Below are 19,957 nucleotides of genomic sequence, written 5' to 3' on the forward strand. Positions count from 1 at the left end.
CAGAGTTGAATTTTCAAATATGCACGCAGTGTTTTGCCCCCATTCCCACCACTCACAGACATTACAGGTGCAAGGGCCATTTTTAAAGGAAATGTTTTCCTGGTGCTTCTCTCCCATGTGACATTTTCTTCCCTTTTCACTACAGTTTAACATTTGCAGCAGACACGTCGGTGTTATGCCGTTTTAGATTGGAATAGGCACAGACATTTGCTCCCCCATTGAGTGCCTGAGTTTTAAAAGGGAAGCCTGATGCAGGAGATAGTGCTTTAAATGCCTTCTATGCACCTCCAAACCTTTCTAGCTGGCGCACAACACAGAAACACTTGCATGCTGAAAATCCATCAGCACAGAAGTAAAATAAAACTCACCATCGTGCAGCTATATTTGCCCTGTAGCGATTAAAAAATGCCGAGGTCTGTACTGAAAAGCTTTATCTGGCTAAGGCCTGGATTTATCAAAATGCACTAAATATTGCATGCGATAGAAAAAGGGGTATGGTTTATGGTAATGCCTAGGAAAAAGAGAGAGAGACTGACTAGCCATAATGCCCTCCCACTAGATAGGTAGTTATATCTCTGTGGGAGGCCCACCTGGTAACTCGAGGTGAGGTTTAGGTGTTAGTGTAGGGGTTAGGGCCCACTTTGACATTCAAAGCGAGACGTACGAACAGAGCAGTGCTCTCTTGTGAAGGTTTGATGACCTTCGAAGTGAGGAAACTCACTCAGAGATGTGTGCGTGCCTGTCAGCGGGCTCGAGAACCGACGCCGACAAAATTGAGCGTCGGCTGTCAAACCCGCTGACAGCCGCCGCTCCGGTCCAAAAGGAGGCGCTAGGGACGCGCTAGTGTCCCTAGCGCCTCCTTTTGCCTGTTTTTACCGCCGGGCCTCATTTCAATAGAGAATCGTGCGCACAGAAGGAAGGCCTGTGCGCGCGCCGGGAGAGCGGGTGTTTGCCCGCTCTCCCGCGGACTTTACTGTATCGGCCCAATTGATATTTGTTTTATTACTTGATTGATTGCATCTGATGTTTATGTGTTCGTTTGCTTTTTTACATGATATTCTTTGTATCTATTGTTTTATGTATGTTATTTTATTATGTACACTTTTCTTGGTACAGGCGGTATAGAAATACTATAAATCAATAAACAAACTCACGTATTATTTACAAGACCCTCACCCTCATCCACAAAAGTATTACTAACGAACACTGCAACTGGCTAAACCCACCCTTCCTCCCTCGTACCTCCACAAGACCCACCCGTGCTTCCCTCCGTGGAACTCTTATCCCTCCCTCCATAAAATCCACTAGACTCATCTCCACCGCCAATAGAGCCCTTTCCCTTGCAGGCCCCTCCCTCTGGAACTCTATGCCTCTTGACCTACGTACCGAAACCTCCACACCTACTTTCAAAAAGAAACTCAAAACCTGGCTTTTCCTCCAAGCATACCCCCACTCTTCATCATCTTCACCAACTAACACGCTAGCCCAACCATCATCTCTCTCCAACACCCCCCTTTCAGGACCTACACCCAACACCCTCCCCCTCTAAAGTTTCATACAACTTCTGTATATAACCAGTGTACATATTTCTACCTCGAATCCCTATTCACATCTTATCCCCATGTATTTGTTTGCACCCTCCCCTGCCCCCCCTTTTGTATCGACTACCCCCCTCCATCCCTCCCCAGTTACTTAGTTAATTGTTCTGTTACTGCGCTTTAACGTTATTTACCGTTCTCTGTAAAGGCTATGCCTATATATCTTCTGTTTGTAAGTTACTTGTAAACCGGCACGATGTGCAAACGGTTGCCGGTATATAAAATTAAATAAATAAATAAATAAAAATAAAATTGTGTATTTATGTGGAGACTATGAGGCAAAGGGGCATTCCTTTCGATTCAGCACCTCCCCCAGAGAATGGCTGGACTGGAGAACCCTTTAGGCACGGGGGGGCCAGTCTACGTTAGAGGGAGGCAGTGCAGTTTTGATTTTGAGGCAGAAGGAGCTGTTTCACTGTGCTCTCCATGTACCTGAGATTCACTAAGGGGTTTTCCCATAGACACAACATGGGAGTGGCCCTGAGTTAGGTTCCCCAGCTTAGCACAGAGAGGAAGTTACACTGCCCTGCCAGTTCCTCTGACAGGACGAGAAAGAGAGAGAGTGAGAGAGAAGGATTTGTACTGTTTTTCTGACTTTTAGAAGTTTTGACCTGTGCCATTCCTGACAGCAGTATCCCCTCTTCAGTGTGGTCAGGAAGGAACGGTTTACCTCAAGTGACCAGTTAAGGAAGAGAAAAGGATTTTTCTCAGTTTGGGTTTTCTTATAGCAGGGGAAAAGAAGCTTTCAGAAGTTGGGCCTGTCTTCCAGGAAGGTCTACATTTATCTTTTGAAAAGGAGTTGAAGGGGAAGGGGAGACGAGAAGAAGAAGAAGGACTTCTGGGAAAACCCCATGGAATTCTCACCCCTGCGACCCAGGACACTGCCAGGTTGGAGTTCGGGATTCAACATGGACCTCAGGCACTGGGCAAGGGGGATCCGGCCATGGTCGTGGCACCTCCAGCCCACTTGGGAAAATGATCGGTCCAGGATAGACCTGTTCCCAGCCCCTGCCTGGAGGAACACATCCCCAGAGATGAAGATCATTTAAATCCTGGCTCTTGTGCCGCTGAGGACATCCAGAGAGTCCGGCCCGGTCTGTAAGTGAATCTCCCCCCTAAGAGCTATAGTGGTAACACAGTCACATGGGAGGTCACACAACACTGCCTGGGCCAAGAAGGTTCTCATTCACCCTCACAGAAACGAATGTGGGGAGAGGGACTGAGAAGAAATATTTTTGCGTGCCCTTAGAATGACAGTGCCAGCCATGAAAAAGGGGTTACATTTATAAGCTTCAATAAATATAAAAGGAATGAATAGAGATTAAAAAGGAATTTAAAAAGGATTGAAATAAGTGAGTTAAAATATTTTAAGTTTCACTCATGATGCATATTAGCTGTTGCAGATTACTCAGAAATCCATTGGAGGGTACATGCTAAGGCACTATTTATCGATAAGAGTACAATTAGTAATGTTCAGACCTATACATGCCTACTGCTCACCTATGTTATCCTTGGGTCCACCCAAAAAATCAGTTCTGGCTATGCTGCTGAATTCAGCCCTGCTTGTCAATGGAGAATAGAGCAATCATACTCCCGACAATCGGGGTCAAGGTACTAGCGTTGTCTTTACATAAGAACAAGGTAAATTTTATCTGGCTGGCTTGTCACCAAATCCAAGGATCGTGCCATAAGAGCCAGGGGGGTCTCCAGAATAACTGGAAAATAAGGAGATTGAATAAACTAATTGTATCTGTTCTCAATGGGACCTGATACACATTTCTAGGGAAACTTTTTCTTGTGCTACTGGGTCAGACTTAATTAGAACCCGATCTACTGTCTCTACGAGGTCAGGCTTCTGTTTAATTTGGCGGAGTAACTTAAAATTCATGCCTGCCCCTAAATCTAGCACACTCACTGCAGGAGGTAACATTTGTATGAAGTCAGGAGATGGAGATTCATCTGGACCATTAAGTGCTGATCTTCCAGGATGCCCTGACTGGGGTGACTGGGAGGGCAGGGGAGCATCATGCCACGTTGGCGAGTACTAGCTCTGGCCATTCCCCCATTCATGAATCAGGCTGTGGAACTTCCTGCAGGTCGTTTTTGAGGGTGAGCCACTATGTTATGACCTGAGCTTCCACAATAACGACCCAGAGTTAGGCACCCCCAGTGTTCTTTCTTTTTGGGAGAGAGAAGACTGGGTCAGGTCGACCTGCAGACGTTCTGGGGTTGGGAGCAGCGAGACCCTGGGTATGGTAAAAGTATGCGTAGGCTGGTGTTAGGCCTGACTTCACTTGAGGAATGTGTCTAGCCATATAAATTAAGTCCATGAATGCCTCCTGCTCTTTTAGGATTTTCCCCCATGTCAATTATCGTTGATGTTTTTCCTCAGTTCTAAATGAAATTGGTGCTGCAGGGCCTATTCATTGTAGGAAGTGCCCATGGGTTGCACAGGTTGTCGAGAGTCCTGGCCTTTGCTTTAATTGATACAGTGCTGCCTCGGGGTTACAGGCACAATGAGAGTCATCAAAGGTCCTCATAAAGGCTCGTAGGAGAGAAGTTAGTTAAGAAGGAACTGTTCTGCTCCAGCAGTGGCAGCCCAGTTTGGAGCATTACCTGCAAACAGGCTGAAGACTATCTCTATTCTGATACTTTCTCTGGCATAGTCTGGAGGAGGTGACATTGGTTAATAAATCCATAAAACTATTTCCAAGTCCCATTAAATTGCTTAGGCTCCTAAGTTGGCAGTGGAATAGTCCTACAGCAGGGCCACTTGTTGATTTAAGACCAGATTCTCTGCAGTCAATGCCAGAATCTGCCTAAGCAGAGAGTAATGATTTGCATTAGAGTTAGTGCGCCCGTGTCAGTAGTAACCAGGAGTCCACTGACAAGTCAGAGGCTGCAGGGGGGCAGATTACAAGGCTTCCAGCAAAAATGTTACAGTCCTTAACCGGGCTTACCTCTTCAAGGCAAGATCTAGGGTTGAAATCCTACACATACAAAACAGTCTCGATCTGATGGGGGTATCTGCCACAAAGGGCACAGACACACTCAATAGAGGTAGGGGCATAGGGGTCCCAATGAGACAGTGGGGGGGAACTCTGAAGCTATGCTGAAGACTGAAGCAAGTTGCTGGAAACACTTCCTTTTTCCCAGCTTGCAATGCTATGTTGGCTCAGCTTGCCCTATAATTGATTCCTGAACCATAACTAGCTTAGGTTTTCCTGGGTCTCCCCTGGGTTGCTACATAGCTGGGTGGTTAAGTCTATCTCCCTGTCTCCTCAGGCAGCCCCTGGGGCAAGTCTTGCCGGTGGCAAATCTCTACACCATCCTTCTTACCTGAAGACTAGTCCAGCCACAGCTTCATAGAGCCATCTTAGGAGCAGCACAGTATCCTGAATTCAAATTCTACTGATTCTCTGTGCAATCTTTGTTTTCCCAATTACTAGCTGACTATTCATACTAGAGGTGACTGCATCTATATTTTGATGAACTGAATTATTAAACTTACTGGGATCCTGTCAACAGGCCTTGTTCAAACAGAACTCCCACCCATGGGAAAAATCTTTATTGATTAAGGCCCAATATGTAATTTATTTATTTAACAGTTTTATATACCGAAATTCTTGTAAGGGTTTACAAATCAGTTCGGTTTACATTGAACAGATCCACTCAGCAGCATCTATCAGTTAATTCACCTTATCCATATAGCAAAATTCACCTTATCCATATAGCAAAATGTATCTTCTTCCATAATTTATGTCTTGCACAGAAGAAAAATCCACCGGTGTTGCTACATTCAGTAAAAACACAACAAGCATTTACCTCACTTAGGTGTCACTTTTTATGCTACAGTTGTAGCTTGTGGTTCTTTTTGTTCTATTTTTAATTATAGGGCAGAACAGATGGTGAACTCAAGGATTAGCATAAAGGAACACAGCCATTAATATAATATTCTGCAGAGCAGATTCTTCATTATAACAATGCTGACAACTCACTTCAACAGGACTGGTGCTCCATCTGGATACAATGCAAAGAACTGGGACTGCGTAAATATTTACTTACAACCCTGTGTGGCACAGAGGCAGGAAGTCAGACTCACAAAGCACATTGCAACTAAGGGAAGAAATAGCAGGCCCCTGCCTCCTGTAATAGGAAACATACTCGATCAAGAAGAAACCACACAGCACAACAAAGTGACGTGTGAGAATAATTCAAGATTGAATTCAAACTAGGAGAATATCATCCCGGTTTGGGTTTGACTAGGTTTTTAGTCTTTCCCCAGGAGATCCAGGGAAAATCTAATGATGATCTCTCTCTCACCCTGCTCTTGCAACCACAGCCCCTGCTGTCACTGAGCCCCACCTCACACCACCAATTTACCTATATGCCGATCCCCCTCACTATCTCCTTCTTCCTGACATCATAGAACTATAATGGTCAATCAGTGTTCGAGTGTCGCTGAGTAACCATTGTGGTTCTAGGATTAAACACGACCTGTACTTGAGAGTTGAGGAGTGAAACTGGATGTTTCACTCCTCAACTAGTACTTCCACAACTAGTACTTCCACTAGTAATTCCACAAGTCTAGTACTTAGACTTGTGGAATTTAGAATAGAAAAGACCCTCTTGGTGTCTTAGTGTCTTCATTACTAGGCCAGTTCTGCAAAGAGTAAGATGGTGGAACAAAAAGCAGAGCTAGGCAATTTGTTTTCGCATATGTCTAAAGTCTTATCATCTGATTAAGAAATGAATGACTAAGTCATAACTGCCTGAAAACAACAACTATTTTAAGCCCGCACCTGGAGTATTAAATCATAAATGAAACTCCAATTGTTCTCCTTTTTTTAGGAGATGAACATGTTGTCCAGTTGAAAGAGTGAAAAATATCACACGGATGCTCCATCTAAGATGGAGGACTAAAGGGCAGCTTGACCTTGGATCTAAAATGGAGGATAAGATCTAAGATGGAGAAACGGGCGTTTTATAGCTTACATCATACTAATTACTAATCAGAATATCTTTGGATGAAGGAATGAACCTCATCCATGACTGGCTCTATGAGGTGATCAAAGAACAATGTATTGATTGGCTGGGTATGTGTCTAATGAAAAATATATAACGAGTTGCCCATGTAGGATGAGGAGGAGCAACCTGAATTTTTAGATTTCACTGTTAGAGATGGACTTTTTGCAATAAACCACATAAAAGAGGAAGATTTGAAAGAAGTGTATAATTAGGAGCATTTTACATACATTAACTCAAGGAAAATTTGTAGAATAATTCCCTTTATTTATTATTTATTGCCATCCTTCTCAACCCCCATAAGTGCTCTAAGGTGTTCCGGATCAGTAAATTGATATTTTTGACCATTTAACTTTATGGCACATTTGCAAGGATACCGAAGTGTGAATTGTCCACCTTTTTCAAGAACATATTTTCTGAGCGCTAAAAAGCTCTTCCTCCTAGTCTGAGTAGCCTTCACCAGGTCTGGATAAATCCAAACTTTGTATCCATAGAATGTTTTTGACATATTCCTAAAGAAATATTTCAATATATTGTCCCTATCTGATACAAAAGCTAGTGTAACCAATATATTCCCCCTTTTCTCTATCACTAGCTCATCTTGGGATTTTTCTATAAGGGCAGTTAGATCTATTGATGACCCAGATTCAATTATCTGCACTTCCCCTTCTTTAGTTTGTTCTTTACTTTTTAAAGAAGTATTAATGTAGAAAGCCTTTACTATAGTAGGCATAATCTGATCCGGCATATTTAATATTTGAATAATATAAGATCTAAATAGTTCTAATGCATTCATCTTTCCAAAAATAGGGAAATTAATTACTCGTAGATTTAATATGCGTGAGTAATTCTCTAGATTCTCCATCTTTCTCTGTAACTCATTCTCACTTTTTATCTGCACCACTTGTATCTTTTCAACTTTCAATAGACGTTGTTCTACTTCCTTAATTTGTTTTTGCTGAGCCATCAATATATCCGAATTGCCCTTAGCTACTTTATTAGTTTCTTTTACTACCTCAGTTAGTTTTTTAATAGAGGAATCCATTTTTATCAGAAAATTCCAAACAGTTTCCAAAGTGATAATTGATGGTCTTACAATCAGTTCTTGAATCATCTTTTCTGTTTTTTGGTTACTATCCTGCACAGAGGAAGGAATATCTTTCTGCTCTCTTAATTGCTTAAGATTCTCAGGTGTAGACAGTCCATCATTAGGTGCTTTTTCTGTTCCTTCCATTACTATACTGATTCGTTCCCTCCTCTCTGAGTCACTCTGGTTGGTATCTGGTAAACTATGGGGCGAATCCCCATCTTTACCAGGTGGTGTTGGTATTTCTGCCGCTCCTGGACTTAGCGAGATGTCCTCGGACAATAGGTTTCGATTATGCTCCAAATCTATTCCTATAGCGGCCCCCTCAACAGGAGTGATCTGAGGGTAATTAAGCCACTCTGCAACAGTCCTTTGCCCATATTCCATATTTGGTGTACTTGAAGATGGAGGCCTTACCTTAGCCTTTCTTTTAGTATGGGGCATCTCTACTTCATTAAATATGGAGTATAGTACTAAGTAGGGATGTGAATCGTTTTAGGACGATTAAAATTATCGTCCGATAATTTTAATATCGTCTTAAAACCGTTATGGAACACAATACAATAGAGATTCTAACGATTTATCGTTATAAATCGTTAGAATCGTGAGCCGGCACACTAAAACCCCCTAAAACCCACCCCCGACCCTTTAAATTAAATCCCCCACCCTCCCGAACCCCCCCCCCCAATGACTTAAATAACCTGCGGGTCCAGCGGCGGTCCAGAACGGCAGCGGTCCGGAACGGGCTCCTGCTACTGAATCTTGTTGTCTTCAGCCGGCGCCATTTTCCAAAATGGCGCCGAAAAATGGCGGTGGCCATAGACGAACACGATTGGACGGCAGGAGGTCCTTCCGGACCCCCGCTGGACTTTTGGCAAGTCTTGTGGGGGTCAGGAGGCCCCCCCCAAGCTGGCCAAAAGTTCCTGGAGGTCCAGCGGGGGTCAGGGAGCGATTTCCCGCCGCGAATCGTTTTCGTACGGAAAATGGCGCCGGCAGGAGATCGACTGCAGGAGGTCGTTCAGCGAGGGTTCCGGCGCCTCGCTGAACGACCTCCTGCAGTCGATCTCCTGCCGGCGCCATTTTCCGTACGAAAACGATTCGCGGCGGGAAATCGCTCCCTGACCCCCGCTGGACCTCCAGGAACTTTTGGCCAGCTTGGGGGGGGCCTTCTGACCCCCACAAGACTTGCCAAAAGTCCAGCGGGGGTCCGGAAGGACCTCCTGCCGTCCAATCGTGTTCGTCTATGGCCGCCGCCATTTTTCGGCGCCATTTTGGAAAATGGCGCCGGCTGAAGACAACAAGATTCAGTAGCAGGAGCCCGTTCCGGACCGCTGCCGTTCCGGACCGCCGCTGGACCCGCAGGTTATTTAAGTCATTTGGGGGGGGTTCGGGAGGGTGGGGGATTTAATTTAAAGGGTCGGGGGTGGGTTTTAGGGGGTTTTAATGTGCCGGTTTTGCGATTTTACGTTTTTTTGATTTTTCACGATTTTTCACGATATTTTACCCCCCCAAACGGCAACAATACGATTCCCTCCCCCTCCCAGCCGAAATCGATCGTTAAGACGATCGAGGACACGATTCACATCCCTAGTACTAAGAGCTGAACTAGCAGAGAGAACCTTACAAATTCAATTACACTTCTCTCGTGAAGGAGTAGGAGAGCATAATATTAAAGTATTTTAGCCTACCTTAGCCAGACAGCAGATCTTTTAGGAGAAGTCCATCTTCTACGGATATGTCTGCAAAAATCTTTTAAAGTTCCTAGAGGCTCCCAGGCGAATCCAGCCGAAGCCAGCCAAAGCCACGCGCCCCTTGGACGCGCGGCTTAGACGGCGCGGTTGATAGGCGCGCCTCGGCAGCTACGCGCCGTAGGAAAGCTTTTTAGGCTTCCTTCTGGGTCCTCCGATGATGTGGCAGCAGCTGATTGGTTTCCCTCGGCTTCGTCAGGGCAGGCTCCTGCCTACCCCTCCCAGGCAGAATTCGCAAAAGTAGTCTGCCTATTAAGGCAGATAAGGAAATTATCAGCAAGGTAAGAATAATCCTTCTGCCACAGGGGTCCGAGCAAGCTCCCTTCTCCTCAAAGATTTCTCCGTGAAAGAAAGCTTTATGCTCCCTTCCGGGTCCTCCACTTCTTTCATTTTACTTGTTTAAAATACAGAATATGTTTAAAGGAAAAAATTGCAAAATAATTGTTTTTCCTATTTTCATTTTTCTTATACATATCTGTAATTTCAATTGCAAGTTACTGCTTGTATAATTTGTAAAACTCAATAAATAAAGAATTAAAAAAAAAAAAAGAGGAAGATTTGGTTGCATGTCAGATTTTCTTGGTAAAGGCATGCTGCCAATTTAAGAGTTTGCTCTTGGAGACAAATTTGGGAGCTGTTGATCGGTTTTAGTCTGAGTTTTAAAGGAATATGGGACATTTTCCTGATTTCTCCAGAATCTGTGACACTATCCCATACTACAGGGCCAAGAACATGGAAACCATCTAATAAGATCTTGGATAAATCAACTTCCTCATCTTTCTATAAACAACAAAAGAGGGATTTTATAAAAACCCAGCAAGTGCCGTATTGATTGATTCTATCGTTTAAGACAACAAAACTGATTTGTCAGGGTTAGCAGGAAGCCAATATAAATCATTCATTCCAAAATGTTCCTGATGATTTTCTATTATGGAATAAAAATGTTTCTGCTTTGATTATTTCTCTTTCTTGAACTTTCTGTGAGTTTTGGAAAATGAAACAGAAGGCTACAAGGGCTGAACTTGAATCACCTGAGATAACAGAAAAGTAGCCACGTGGAGAGCCTGGGTTTGATTCCCGAATCTGGTCTTTTGCTTCTCCAGCTGGCCAGAACTAAGGATGCTGTGGAGGCAGCACTCATAGCCCGAGGAGGTAGTGAGTGGAAGTCAGCATGCAATAGCAACGTCTAGGATTGCAGCCCTGATTGAGGACTATTGTTGCAATGACTGAGCTAAATTAATTTGGGAGGGGTTATAAAATAAGGGGAAGATCCTTAGGTAGTTGCAAATAAAGGCGCATGTTGTCGGCGCTCACTTACCCGGGACGGGACATAATGGCCGCTGTACCGGCCGGCCCCCCCCCCCCCCCCATCCCGCCCCCTCCTCACCCAGACCCCGCCCCCCGGCCTGCCCCTTTGAGACAGGCCGGCACTTCTGCACGTCCCAGGGGACACGCGTGTGGCCGGGCCCTTTCTAAAATGTGCTCGGCGTGCGCAGGGCCCGGCCGCGGCGCTTTTAAAATTCGGGTGTTAATGCAGAGAAAACATAGGGTATTTCAAATATCGCGAGTTATCTCCCCCCTCTCAAAATCTGGCTCCATCTGGCTGATCTGCAGGCGAATTAGCTTAGATTGGAAGCTCTCAAGGGACAGGGAAAATGCCTGTAGTATCTGAATGTAACCTGCTTTGAAGTGCTAAAGTGTGAAATATAAATAATAATAATTATTACTGGGTAATTCACTGCAAACCAAGTAAGGCGGCTTGCCTTGTACTTCACAAGCCATTTTATTTGACTGGGAGTGAGCTGTACCTCTTATCTTTCCCTGGGAATTTCAGAAATGAGGCTCTGGCTAAGATCTTAAAGGGGCCAATGCAGCCCCTGCTCCTTCCTCTTCACCCTCTCCCATCACGGGGGTCCCTTGGGATCCACCCTCTCCCCAGCTGTCCCCTGAGGTGGCCAAACGTAAAAAATGTTAAGAGAAATGCCCCTAGGTACCCTAGGTAAGCACCACCCCCCCCCCTCAGCTCTTTCAGACCTCCGCAGACTCCAGGACACTTATATTAAGCCCTGGTGGTCTGATGGGAGAAGCCAGAGGGCTCCCATGCTCTGGCACTGACACCATAATAAAACGTTCGGAAATGTGCGGAATATAAATATTTAAAATAAATAAATAGCGCCGGCCAGCTCCAGTGCACCTTTGCCCCCATCATGTGACCTCAAGCCCTTTAAAAGATGGCAGCCTCAAGATGTGCGTTATTTCCTGGGGTCAACTAACCTGCGGCATTTTTCTCCGTAGTAGAAAAATACTACGGGAATCACTAACCTGCCGTGTACTAATCCACACATTTGTAAATCTCATGGTATTTGTCCTAGAGGGGAAAATACCATGGCACAATATACTGACCCCTCCGGGGACAATGAAATGTCGACTGTACCACACCTTGAGCTTCTAAAGAAAAGGCATGAGGTAAATATAAATAAAGAAAAGTGGTTTGAAAGAGCAATGAGGCACAGCTAGGCACATCACAAACGCGCTGTGAAAGATCTACTCACATCTCACATACATGAATATGTGCATTTGTATTTCACACCAAGGCAGCCTCATCAGGATGGAAGATCCCATGAAATCCTACTTAGCCAAGAATTTCTCCTGCTCACACACTTCTTATCAGATAAGTTGCACGAGCTGTTTGTGATAGATTATAGTTCACTGGAGCCGCTAATAATTCATTTGCAGTTTTCTCGATAATCTTTTCAGAATTCATATCAATTACTTTTTTTCTCCCGCGTCAAAAACTGAAATCAAATAAGTCACCTGCAATGTGGCGGCACACCAAGGTGAAGGTCGTGTATTCTGAGATAGGAGCCCGACATACTGTGTATTATGAAGATTGTGCTAAAGTTGTTTTCATTGGTATCTGAGTACTAGAAGTATTTCTGGAATGACTATGTGTGTGGTTACACTCCAGTTCACGGGGACACCTGACATTTTAGCCCTCATCCCTTACATTGTGGAAGTGTCACCCTGATTTCTCAATAAAAGACCACAAGGCAGAAATCTGAATCTGACTGGCATTGAGAGCTTGAGAAAACAAAAGTGGCTGAAAGATGTCCCCGAAGGATTAGAGTTGCAACCCTCCTGGAGGATTTGCTTGGGCTAGGTGACACTAATTGATTCTGTCTGCCAACCCTGTGCTTCCTGACAGGCCAATTCAGTAAAGTCCGCGGGAGAGCGGGCGTTCGCGCACCGGCGTGCGCACCGGCCACTCGCCGATGTGCGCGATTCAGTATTTAAATTAGGCCCAGTGGTAAAAACGGGCAAAAGGAGGCGCTAGGGACACTAGCGCGTCCCTAGCACCTCTTTTTGACAGGAGCGGCGGCTGTCAGTGGGTTTGACAGCCGACGCTCAATTTTGCTGGCGTCGGTTCTCGAGCCCACTGACAGCCACGCGCTCAGAAACCAGACGCCGGCAAAATTGAGCATCTGGTTTTCAACCCAACAGCCGCCAGCCGACTTCCAATTTTTTTTTTTAATTTTTTTTACTCTTCGGGACCTCCGACTTAATATCGCCATGATATTAAGTCGGAGGGTGCTCAGAAAAGCAGTTTATTCTGCTTTCTGTGCACTTTCCCGGTGCCGGATGAAATTAGCGCCTACCTTTGGGTAGGCGCTAATTTCTGAAAGTAAAATGTGCGACTTGGCTGCACATTTTACTTTCTGAATCGCTCGAAAATACCTAATAGGGCCATCAACATGCATTTGCATGTTGAGGGCACTATTAGGTTCGGCAGGTTGGACGTGGTTTTTCCGCCCCTTACTGAATAAGGGGTAAGGGAAAACGCGCGTCCAAGGACTGGTTAACAGTGCGCTCCAACGGAGCGCACTGTACTGTATCAGCCTGTATATGAGCAAAGAGGTGGCTGCATAGTTAGTGGTGATTGATCACTGTAGTGAAACAGGGTTTTTGCATGCTTTTGGTTTATTGTTCCTCCCTGTGATACTTTTTCCCAGAGAACCCATTTCCTCTGTGCTGGCCTGCAGGTGGTGTTTGACCTCTGTACTGTAGTTCAAACATAGGCTTTGGATGCTGCCTTCATTCAGAGGGAAACCTGAACAGCATACTCATCCCAGCAGCCCTGAGGAAATGTAAGATTGAAATATCCTGCAGTGCCATTGTCCAGAAAATTATTACTTGTAAAAAGGCCATGGGAGCCACCTGCCTTGGAGGAAGGCTAGAAACAAAAGCGAAGATGCTTACAGGTGTTTTCTGTGGACAGCAGAACTAACAGCTACACAAGTAGGTGATGTCATCCAATGGTGCCATGTCAGTACTCTTCTCCTCTAGCCCAGAAAGTTCTTTCCTCTTGTGATGGGTGGCGTGGATGTGAGCCCTTGTATCTGTGGTGGAGTTGACCCTGCCTTGTAGGCAAACCTACGAGGTCTATGCCAACATCTAGCGAACACACACTGTAACAGGACAGGCTGAAGCTTCAACTATCCAAGCTGCCTCCCACATGGGTTGAGACCTTGGATTCTGGCTGCCGGCAGGGCTTAGGTAATAACTTTGTTGAATTATTTAAAAAAAACAAAACAACCTTTGAATAATGTAATTTGATTCCATTCTTCTTCAAAGAATTTTAGTCTCCCCCCCACTTGCAATTTTGGAAATGGGTTTTGACTGGTTAGATTGTTTGGGTCAAAATCCAGAAGTCAGCCTCTATTGAGGCTGCTGTGGTTGACTTTGCTGTTGGCGAATTCTATTCTTGTGATTTGATTAAGATTGTTGCACCTGGCCTTGGACCTTTGCAGAACTATTGGTCTTTGTCTGTAGGAAGAGTAAGGGTTATATCTTCTCCTTTGAGAATAATAGTAATATCTTCTTCTATATGATTCCTAATAGTGTTTTCTAGTGGAAGATGTGTCTATTTGAAATGTCATCAAAGACTGAAGAGCAGTGGGTTGTTTTTTGTTTTGTTTTTTTAATGGAGTCCACCATTTTATTGATCTTTTCTCCAAACAAGTGGTCTCCTGGATACTGTGTGTCAGCTAATTTTCCATGGATGGCATCTCTTATGCCTAGCCCTTGAAGCCATGCCAATCTTCCAGCTGCAATGGCTTTTGCTGAGATGTGTGAAGAGCTATCAAATGCATATGATTTGCACAGTCTTCGGCACTTGTCATGACTTCTGTGAAAAGCTTTTGCTCTTCTGGTAAATTTGTAGCATATTCTTTAAGCTGTTGCAGATTATTGAAAAGGAATTGTATCATCAGTATCTGAAGCACCTCAACTCTTGTTTTGGAGCATAGCCCATTGGAATTCTTTTTATCCTTTTGTGTCCAAGATCCTGGAGTCTTTCCCTGGTGGAGTGTTTGACATTTTCCATTTTCTTTCTGCTTTTTTCATTGATTCATGAGGAAATTGAATCTTACTGTGACCAAGGCATTTTTTTTTTAAATATTACCCTGAAAGCAAAATTAAATGGAAGGAAAAAAAAGTAAAGAAAAATGAGAGCGCCTGGTAAGAAGAGCTCAGGAAGAAGAAAGGATCAGATCTACGCCCCCAGCAGAGGACCACACCCTGAGAAAAGGCTGGGAGAAAAACTGCCAAGGCAACTCAGAAGGGGGTTCCCGTTGTAAGGATGCAGAAGCCGGCACAGACATGCTGCAAAGACATCTACAGCCAGAAAACTGGAGCTTGACGTTTTAGACAGAGGAACGCAAGCGAAGAAATCCTGAAGAATGGAGGGCTGCTGGCTTCTACTGGGTCCCTCCTTACAGAACTGCTTCATGCAGGCTAAAGTCAGAGAAAAGGCAGAGCAGAGACAAGAAGAAATGACAAGAGGCAAGGATTGTTTCCATCCTAAACGGTGCCTCAGATGGCCAATGAGTGGAGGATTCTTCTTCTGATGCTTTGGCCAGCAGGCAGGTGGGAGACTCCCTCCAATGACGGCCAGTGAAGGGGGAGGGAAGACGCGCTCTTTTGATGTGGACGCACTAAAGTTTACTTCTGCCTCGGTGGCAATGGTGCGCTGGAGCCCTCCGGTCTGCTACCCCGCCTGGGTGCCCGTTTTGCCCACCCATCCCGACGGCCCTAAAGAGACACAGCAGGAATGAACACCTGGAGGTGGTCTGAAGGGCCAGAGGGCTATTCCATGACAATCTGGAGATCAACTGGGGTCTATGGCATTGCATGGGCAGAGTAAATGGTCTTGCGGTCTTTATTCGACATCATATCCTATATTTCTATGATTGAAAAGCTATTCTGGTTCCTGACTTCTGTATTGAGTGAAGAGGAAACAGACAGAGACTAAGTACATTAGAGTCCCGCAGCCTTTATAGATCCTATCACCGCTCATTACTAAATGATACTCTTGTTAGTTGATTCTTCAGGACTTAGGTTCCTGACCTTTCAACTCAATTCCACTTTTGCCCTCACACATTCTAGTATTTTCTTACCACATGTTTGGCACATTTAACAATCAGTAATTCCCTGTAGCGCTTACTTCCCCACTGTGGCCTGGTTGCTCAAAGGACAGACATCCTTTACAGTTTCCATGGCAGAGAGCACAGGTCATTTAAGGAGACACTATACTGGAATTCTTTCATGTTTGATGTTTACAGCATTCACTTTTGGCTTTCTGACAGCTTCCATCCAGTGCTTTCAGCATGTTTCTCCCTAGATCTGTTTGTTGTTCAAGGGGAAAACAAGAATGTAGGCTAAGAACCAGTACATCAGGGGAATGATCAGATTGCATTCAGAGCGGGACATCCGCAGATGAAGAAATCCCATGCAAAAGCAGCATCTGACCTACAGCGGACATTGCTCTCTCCGACAAGTAAAACCAAGAAATTCTCCTGACTTTGTCTAGCACTGAGAATGAGGTGTACGTCGCAGCGTCAGCCACAAACATGGTAGTTGTTCTGTCATACCTTGAACTCAGTTGCAACGGTTTCTTCATGCTTTCATGCTGTTCCATGCACAATGCACCACGTTTTGTATATATGTATAATGTACACAAATGCACACATGACTAGCCGCTGGCTTCACTTACACCTGATTATTGGACTGGTTCTTGCCATTCCAGCCGGAATCAGACTTACGTGTTTCATGCCCCCGGAGAATATTGTATTGCTAGTGAGATCTGACTCTTCTTCTTGTTTGCTTTTTCCACACACCTCTTCTTCTTTCGCCTTGTTTATGAGGTCACGCAGACACGGTGCATTGGTTATCTGCAAACAATGCGACATCAGCCATGAGGTAATTTTAACGGCATGGTTTAACAGTTTGCTGCCATTAGGATGGAAGGTTCTTGATATGACTGGGCATTTCCACAAGCTGCATCCTTAGATCCTTAAATATGGCAAAACACCCCAAAGTAACAGTCAAGGATTGGGCAAAAGAAAAAAAGCAACCCTGAGGATTTGCAGGCACAGTTATTTATTTATTTATTTATTTATTTATTTATTTTGCTTTGTGCCTTGCCGCTTAGGCTTTAATGGGAGAAAATACCCCTTTTGACACAGATGAAGGAAGGATAAATAAGTTAGGGCTCCTCAGCTCGGAGGGGTATAATAAATAAATAAATAAAATAATGAGTGGGCTGGAACAGGTAAATAGGGAATGATTATTTACTATGAGGAAGGGACACTCCATGAAATGTGCAGGTAACAGATTTAACAGATATTGGAGAAAGTGCTTTTCACTCAAAGCATAAGTAACCTGTGGGATTTGTTGCCAGAGGACGTAGTCAAGGCAATTAGCATAGCTGAGTCTAAAAAGGCTTTAAACAAGTTCCTGGAGGAAACGTTTTTAAACAATTATTACTTGCCAGCTAGGCTTGGGGAAAGCCAACACTTATCCCTGGGAATGGGCAACAAGAAATAGATCTACTCTTCGGGACCTCCTCCGGGTCCTTCTTGGTCACTGAATTGACCCTTGGCCTGAGCCAGCATGGCACTTCTGACGTTCTTATATGTCCCACACTCAGCAGTGAGGCATGAGGCAGACAAATCCTGACTCGTCGCGGAGCACAACATGAATGGGAAAATAACCAGTTCTGGAATATGGAGGTTTACAACAGTATGCATTTGAAAGGGTCAGGAGTGAACATTTCCACACAGGTACACCCTACTGTGCACCGAGCTCCAGCGGCATAAGAAAAAAATCAGCGGGTACCCTATTTGCAATGTCGATGGCCGTGTCGGATTGACTCCTTCTTTCTTTTCTCCATTCCCCGTGCTGCCCATATTCTGCGGTGAGATGAAATCCGGGAGCCGTCATGTCAGTCTGAGACTTGGAGATTTCTGAAATATGTACAAGAATACATGGAAATAAGGGGACTAGCTCTCCAAGGCATCCTACAGAAATGTGGCTAAGACCGACTGAAAGAGTGCACATGAGATGAGGAACAACAGGAAAGGAAGAGTCTGCCCTTTTCCATTCACAGATCTGGAGGCAATCAGAAGGATAGTGAGACAGGAGAAGATAAGATCAGATTAAAGGTCCATCATGCCTAATATCCTTTCTTCAACAGTGACCAATCGGAGTCAGTACCTGGCAGAATCCAAAAGGCAGATCCCTTCCTTTATTGCCCAATCTCAAGGATAAGCTGTAGCTTTCCAAACTCTACTTAGCTAATAATTGTTATCGATTTTTCCTCCAGGAACTTGTCCAATTCTCTTTTAAACCCAGCTGTTCCGCATGTCTTGACTACATCTTCTGGCAATAAATTTCACAGTTTGATTGTGTATGGAGCAAAAGAATACTTTTCCAATTAGTTTTAAATCTGCTTCATGGAGCATCCCCCTACTCTTAGTACTATTTGAAAGGGTAAATAACGATTTCCAATTTCCTGTTCCACCTTACTCAATATTTTATATACCTCTATCAAATCCCCTCTCAGCTGTCTTTTATCCACGCTAAACAACCCTAATCTGCTCAGCCTTTCTCCATAAGGCAGCTGTTCCATCCCCTTTATCATTTTTGTTGCCTTTCTCTGTACCTGTTCTAGTTCCACTGTATCTATTTTAGAGACGGGGCAACCAGAACTGCACACAGTATTCTCTCAAAATGTGGTTGCACAATAGCTCTATACAGAGGCATTATGATATTCACAGTTTTATTCTCCATTCCTTTCGGAATAATTCTGACTACTGCTGCCCAGTGAGCTGAGCATTTTCAGTGTATTGTCCACAAAGATTCCAAGATCTTTTTCCTGAATTGTGACTTGTAATAGGGAAACCGGCATTGTTTATCTGTAGATAGGATTATTTTTCCCTATGTGCATCACTTTGCAATTGTCCACATTAAATTTCATCTGCCATCTAGATGCCTAGTTCTCCAGTCTGGCAAAAGTCTTTTCTCCCAATCCACTTTTGTCTTAACTGCTTTGAATATTTTCCTATCATATTCAAATGTGATCACTTCACTCGTCCTGTCTCAGATTGTTAAGGAATAGGTTAAGCATTGGTCCCACTATATATATGTCTCAGGTACTGCACTCTTTGTTTCTTATCTTTGAAGCAGTTATCTAATCCACAGTAAGACATCACCTCCTATCCCATGACATTTTCATTTTCTCATGAGGGACTTTATTACATGCTTTGAAAATCCAAAAACACTGTATCAGCTGACTCACCTTTACCCATATGCTTAGTCAAATCTTCAAAGATTAGTAAGACATGGCCTTCGTTTGCTAAACTCATGTTGGCTCCTTCCAATTAAGCCATGTTTATTCACATGACTAGTAATTTTGTTTTCATCATATTATCTGGAACAGGGCCTCTTAAAACCCTCAAGTTTTTCAGCAGCGGATTTACAGGAATTATTGAATAAACAGGTGAAGCAAAAAGAGATAAGGAAAAAAATCAGGATAGTGAAAGCTCAAGTGGAAGAAAGGTAAAAAGAGGTGAGATGATATTTTTCAGATATGTTAGAGAAAGAAGGAAGACCTGAGGTGGTATTGTAAGATTGAAAGGATAGAAGGGTCATTGTGGGGAGAAGGAAAAGAAAAAAGCTGAAATATTAAACCAGTACTTCAGCTCGGTGTTCACCAAAGAAGATCTTGGAGGAGGCCCATTGGTGCTAAACGAGAGTATGGATGGGAATGGTGTAGGTTCAACCCCTTTCACAGAAAACTGAAAGGGGCCTTATGAGATACTTCCCAGGATACTGAGGGAGCTCAGAGAGGTTCTGGCGAGTCCACTGGAAGGAGGGCGGTAGTGGTCCCACGTCACAATAGCCTGGTTTGGATAAGTTCCTGGAAACGTCCATTAATGTTATTAACCAGGTAGACTTGGGGAAAGCCATTACTTATCCCTGGGAGTCAGCAGCATGGGTTCTATCTACTGTTTGGGATACTGCCAGGTACTTTCGACCTGGATTGGAAATAGGATGCTGGGCTTGACGGACTCTTGGTTTGGCCCAGCATGGCCATTCTTATGCTCTTAAGATGCATCCTTGAATGCACGGTGGGCAGGTTCTAGCTGCAGAACATTTCT

General features: G+C 44.2%; 1 protein-coding gene across 3 annotated transcripts in view; it reads right to left on the reverse strand.

Annotated features, from left to right (window-relative positions):
• The window catches only part of SYTL3 (synaptotagmin like 3), a 174,487-nt gene that overhangs the window by 69,836 nt on the left and 84,694 nt on the right, over positions 1–19,957 (reverse strand). For all 3 annotated transcript variants that reach the window (XM_029596641.1, XM_029596640.1, XM_029596639.1), the window contains 2 exons: positions 17,634–17,761; positions 16,559–16,687 (listed from right to left, as the gene is read on the reverse strand). In XM_029596641.1, the coding sequence (XP_029452501.1) occupies positions 16,559–16,687; positions 17,634–17,761 (257 nt within the window). The remainder of the gene's footprint in view (positions 1–16,558; positions 16,688–17,633; positions 17,762–19,957) is intronic.

This window comes from Rhinatrema bivittatum, chromosome 3 (assembly GCF_901001135.1).
Source record: "Rhinatrema bivittatum chromosome 3, aRhiBiv1.1, whole genome shotgun sequence".
NCBI classification, from domain to species: domain Eukaryota; kingdom Metazoa; phylum Chordata; class Amphibia; order Gymnophiona; family Rhinatrematidae; genus Rhinatrema; species Rhinatrema bivittatum.